At 56.5% G+C, this 5,448-nt stretch overlaps 1 protein-coding gene across 4 annotated transcripts; it reads right to left on the reverse strand.

Annotated features, from left to right (window-relative positions):
* Nucleotides 1-6: 6 nt before the first annotated feature.
* Nucleotides 7-4,467, reverse strand: DOHH (deoxyhypusine hydroxylase). 4 transcript variants are annotated; one of them, XM_011372669.2, is made up of 4 exons: nt 4,328-4,467; nt 1,408-1,725; nt 892-968; nt 7-450 (listed from the first exon to the last, which is right to left on the reverse strand). In XM_011372669.2, exons 2-4 carry the CDS (start codon nt 1,679-1,681, stop codon nt 193-195), a joined length of 609 nt encoding a protein of 202 aa, XP_011370971.1. In that variant the 5' UTR covers nt 1,682-1,725; nt 4,328-4,467; the 3' UTR covers nt 7-192. The 4 variants fall into 4 exon arrangements, with proteins under 4 accessions (XP_011370971.1, XP_011370969.1, XP_023393857.1 ...); XM_011372667.2 differs by lacking the exon at nt 4,328-4,467 and adding an exon at nt 4,083-4,242; XM_023538089.1 differs by lacking the exon at nt 4,328-4,467 and adding an exon at nt 3,966-4,033.
* Between the last annotated feature and the right edge of the window lie 981 nt (nt 4,468-5,448).

The raw sequence follows: 5,448 nt of genomic DNA on the forward strand, positions 1-5,448 counted from the left end.
GCTGCTGACAGGCTGTGTGACCGCGGGCAAGTCACCCTGCCTGGGGGGCCTGTTACCCACCCATGGGGATGGGGGGCAATAAGAGCACTCGCCGCCTCCGAGGATGAGTTAACTCGTGCGGAAGTGCGGGGGGCTGGGCCAGGGCGCGTGCCCCGGTACCCGCTGCTCCCTGTCCCAGACGCGGCCAGAGCCTCACTGGGGCCCCTCCTCACCCTCGGCCAGTGCCAGGGCAGCCTCCTCGCCGCCGGCATCGCGCAGGGCGAACATGGCTCGGTACCGGTCGAAGAGCGGCAGGGCCTCGTCCAGCAGCGCCTCCCGCAGCCTGCCCACGTCGCGCTCCTCAGCGGGCGGGGCCGGGTCCACTGACAGGTAGGGCCCAGCGGCAGGCGACCCGCCGCCCTGCAGCAGCCATTCCAGACGCCGGACGGCCAGCTGGCAGGTTTCGGCCACCTACAGGGAAAGGGGTGACCGGTGGGGATGTGGGGGTAGGCCTGACGAGACCCCTACTGCATCTCCTGGGAGTGATGGGGAGACAGGGCCCGGGAGGGGCTCCATGTGGAGGTGACGTGGAAACCCAGTGCAAAGGCCAGGAGGCGGGGCCTGCCAGATCCACCAATGCTCAGAACAGACTTACAGACTGCGGGTCACAGTGGGGACCTGGGATTTTATCCTAAAGGTGATGAGAAGCCATGGGATGGATGGATGGAGAGGTGAGGGCTCAGGGCCGAGTACAGGCTGGCCAAGCAGGGCGGGTTTTGGTGGGGAGAAGGGTTTGGTTGTGCCCAACGGGGCAGTGGGCTGCACCCACCCACACCGCCACCCCTCCCCAGAATCCCTGGCCAAGCAGATGCCCTGGCAACCAGACCCAGGGGCGGGGCTTGGCCACCTTACCTCCAGCACAGGGTCGGTGGAGTGCTGCTTCAGGATCTCCATAACTTCCGGGTCCCCAATGGCCCCCAGGGCCTCCCCTGAGAAGAGCCAGGCAGAGAGCTCAGGTCACTGGGCAGGCGGGGACAGGCCCTGGGCCCCTTGGGGGATGCTCAGGACGTACTCAAAACAATGACCGACTAACGGATGAAATGGATAAAACAGGCATCAGTGGCTGGCAGTCTACAGCCCAACACCTGTTTTTATGTGTGAAGAATGTTTTTAACAGTTCAAAAAAATTATTTTAATCAAAGGGATAATATTTCACGACAGGTGAAAATTATGTGAAATACAAATCTCAGAGTCCATAAATATTTACTGGCACATGACCATGCCCATCTGTTGACTGGTTCGTGGTGGCTTTTTTGCTAGGATGGCAGAGTGGAGTTGTGGCGACCGGCCACGGGGCCCAAGTTTGGGTCACGTGAGTGCGTGTACGCAAGGCAGAAGGGCACCTGCACCCGCAGCCCCACCACTCACCAGCCTCGTGACGCACCATGGGCTCCTGGCAGGTGTCACGCAGCACGTCCACTAGCACAGGGATGGCCCGGCGGTCCTGCATCTGGCCCAGGCAGTAGGCCAGCTCGTGCTTGAGCAGAGCAGAGTCATCGGTGAAGGCCCGGCTGATCCAGGCGATGGCACTGGGGCCGCCGAGCCCTCTGAGTGTGAAGAGCGCCCGGAAGCGCGCCTGCAAGGGCTGCCGGGGGTCCACCAGCGTCTGCCCGATGGCCTCTACCTCCTGCTCCGTCACCATGGCAGCCACCTTTCCCTTCTGTGGCTCTCCTCAGGCACAAGAACCTAGGATGGAAAACCGAAAGGCCAGGTTACAGGTGTCCTTCTCCGGCTCACTGACTTGTTCGTTTATGTTGGGACCTGGTGGTGGCTTCCTGCCGCTGTCCGGCCTGACATCTAGGGTGAAAATCTGGCTGCTCTGGCCCCGCCTACTTGCTGTGTGGGTCTCCATCATTTACTTTCCCTCTCTGGGCCTCTGGCCTAGTCATCAGCAGTGACCTCCGCTGGTCTGTTCACACCACAGCCAGAGGGACTGGTAGCTGGTCCTCAAGGTTGTCCCCCATGACGCCCACCTCTGGTATCCATCCCCCCAAATGAATAGGAGTGACCTATGTGAACAATAGGATATGGAAGAAATGACAGTGTGACTTGAGGGCAGGTTGTAAGAAACACTGGATAATTTGTTACCCAGCGTAGGTAACAGATACAGGAGCCCTTTCAGCATGTAAACCGGACCATGTGACTCCCTTGCAACACATCACAGTGCTTCATTACTCCAAACTCCTTGACAGTCTCAGAGGCCCTGTGTAACCTGTCCCTGTCCCCTCCCCGCCCTCGCTTCCTTCCTCTCTTCCCTTTTTCACTGCACTCGACCAAACAGGCCTCCTCACTGTACCCCCAACAAACCACGCGCAGTCCTGCCCCAGGACCTTTGCATGGGCTGTTCTTGCCCTAAGGTACACTCTTCCCAAAATTCTCCCCATGCTCGCTCACTCGCTTCCTTGAGTCTCTAATGTCACCTCTTCAGGAAAGCCTTCCCTGATCACGTCTTCAGTGTTACGCCTCTATCTCTTTTTCCTTGTTCTTTCTCTGGAGCGCGTACCACCGTGACACACCGTACTGGGTATTTATTGGTTTAGCCTCTTGTGGTCAGTCTGGTCCGTCACTGGACTCTGAAGGCAGGGACCGAGTCTCTCAGTCACTGCTGCACGCCCAGCACACAGGAGGGTCTCGGGAAGAACAAGAACCTGCACAGTAACAGCAGCAGCTGACACTTACAGAGCACATGCTACGCGCCAGGCACCTTTCCTGAGCCCTTTAGAGTCATGAGCTTGTTAACCTTCACCACGACTCGATGAGACAGGCGCTAAGACTGTCATCATTTTACAGGAGAGGAAACAGAAGCACAGGCAGGGTGATGACTTGCTTAGAAACAGCGTGAAGTTATAAATCCAGGTGGTTGGGCTCCAGAGTTGAGCTCTGAACCAATGATGCTGTGTTGAGTGGATGAAATAAGATGGAACAACACAGCTAAGACTGGGAGGAGTGTTCCCCCTCTGTCCTCTAGGCCAGTGAGGACCTGGTGGCCGCTTCGTAAATATAACAAGCAGGTCGCGGCATGTCGGCAGCCCTCTGGCTCCCAGCGGCATCAGCAGGGCCACCTGGTTTAAGGAGGGAGGTACAGCTGCAGGAGCACAGGTGACCATCAAAGAAGGTGACACCTGAAAGAGGGATCATCGGAATCCGCAGAAGCCAGGAGTGAGCCCACGCAGCAAATCAAGAGCAGACGAGACCCAAGCCTCCTGACAGGCCTTCCATAAATATCTGCTGAACTGAACATCTACTGCCTGCCAGGCACGCTCCTGATCACTTCATACACAGTATAAAATCAGTAGCATCCGGAAAATGGGCAGAAGGGGATCGGGGACCTCACAGAGTTATCATCAATGAAGTTACGCTTGAGCACAACCGCTGGCGCCCAGCTTTATTAGGCACGTAATAAAGCTGAGCTACTATTAAGAATTTCTGCACCGAGCCCCACACCTGCCTCTGTGCTCCTGAGGACAAGGGACACTACGCCTACCAGCTGGAAGCCCGCAGATCACACCTGAGGCCTATTTTTCACTGGAATGGGGGACCGGGGTGTGGGCGTGGGGCTGAGGGGATGAGCCCCCGACCAAGGCAGAATCTGCTCACACCTGTGAAGAAGGTCTCAGACACACAAGATGAATTAGGGATGGAGGAAGAGACCTAGATCCAGGAAACCTTTCCCCCTCCTAAAAACCTCTCTAAACCAAGAATTCTCAAAAAGATCTCCAGTAACTAGACAGGCCCCCCCCAGAAGGGATCCCTCAGGGCTGCTCTCAAGACCCCTTTCCTTAGGATGGACTCCTAAGAACCGGACGCCTCAGGATCTGTCTACACTAACCCTCGATTACCGGTCCTCCCAGAATCCTGAGAAAGGAGTCGCACGACATAGAACCCCCGCACGCGCTGGGACCCCAGAACCCGGGGGAAGAGCTCACCGGCACTCGAGACCTCTCGTGAGGAGGCCCCTCCAACCGCCAGCCAATGAATCCCAGAGCCGGGACCCCCACCGAGGTGTCCGCCCCGTGCCCGCCCGCCAGGTCCGGGCCCCGCACCGTGCTCCCCGCCGCCGGAACGCCGGAGCGAACGCCCGAAACGCAGGACCGCCAGGCTGGGCCGCCGCCGCCGCCGCCACTTCACCAACTGCGACGCTCGCAGCGCGCTCTGGGGGCTGCCATCTTGCCACCCACGTGACGTAGCCGGACGGCACCAACGCAGCGCGCAGGGGGGAGATGCAGTCAAAGGCTGCGCGGGGGGAGGAGACCCGGAAGCGCGCGTCGGCACCGGCACCATAACTTACACTCCCACACCAGAAGGCGTCTAAGGAAATCCCTCAGGGAAGGGGGAGGGCAACGTCCATCCTTTCCCCGAAAGCGATTCTCTGCGGCCGCACCACCCGGTACGACTTGTGGAAATGGTTTGTGCCGATTCAGCCCGTGGGGGGGGGTGGATAGTGACGGAGCATGCGCAGCGTCCCTGGGCGTGGCCAATGACCGTGGCTAGACCAGAGAGAGAAGGCGGGATTAAAAAGACATGATTGAGTCATTCATTCATTAATTCACTTGCCAAATTGTTCATGGTCGCTGAGGATGGGATAGCCTGCATTTTTACCCTTGAGAAGCCACTGGAGGTGTTAAGGGAAGCTTTTAGGCTGGTATGTAGAGCAAACAGGATTCGCGAATGGATTGGGTATGGAATTTGGGAGAAAGAGTTGTGTGTGTGTGTGTGTGTGTGTGTGTGTGTGTGTGGCGACATTAATTAACGAAATCCGATGAATTTCAGTACATTTTAACAGTAAGCCATATATATTTTTATATTGTGTTCACCCCTCATAGTTAGATTTCTCTCTGTCACCACATATTTGACTCCTATTGCCCCGTCTACCTCTCCCCTCCCCCGAGAGTCTTAACCTGTCAAGATAAGTACAGGGTGTTGACATGAGTAACTGGAGCGAGGGAGAGGCCATTAACCATTAACCTTCTCGTCACGTCCAGCCTCGGTCCTGTGGACTCTACCTCTCTAAGAATCCAAATCAGTCACTTTGCTCACCTTTACTGCTCCCATGAGGGTCCAGGCCACCACTAGCTGTCACCAGGATGCTGTCCACACAAGAAAAAGAGAGTTTTTAAGGGACTATATCAAATCAGTATGATGGTTCCCCAAACAGTTAAACATAGAACTACCATAGGTATACACCCAAGAGAAATGAAAGCGGGGCTCAGGCAGTTGTACACCCATGTTCACAGCAACGTTATTCACAGTGGCCACAGGCCTGTTAACTTGTTATATTTTTTCTGTCTCTGTGAAGTCAGTTCCTCTAGGGAACTCATAAAGTGGAATCACACAGTATGTGTCCTTTTGTGTCTGGCTTATTTCACTGAGCATAATGTCCTCAAGGTTCATCCCCGTTGTAACGTGTAT

Source organism: Pteropus vampyrus, unplaced genomic scaffold (assembly GCF_000151845.1).
Source record: "Pteropus vampyrus isolate Shadow unplaced genomic scaffold, Pvam_2.0 Scaffold212, whole genome shotgun sequence".
In the NCBI taxonomy this organism is placed as follows: Eukaryota; Metazoa; Chordata; class Mammalia; order Chiroptera; family Pteropodidae; genus Pteropus; species Pteropus vampyrus.

Coding starts and splice junctions, on each gene's coding strand:
- DOHH (XM_011372669.2), bottom strand. CDS start 1,681: ATGGTGACGGAGCAGGAGGTAGAGGCCATCGGGCAGACGCTGGTGGAC. Junction 969..1,407: donor CATGGTGCGTCACGAGGCTG/GTGAGTGGTGGG, acceptor GGCTCTTCTCAG/GGGAGGCCCTGGGGGCCATT. Junction 451..891: donor CCACCGACCCTGTGCTGGAG/GTAAGGTGGCCA, acceptor CTTTCCCTGTAG/GTGGCCGAAACCTGCCAGCT.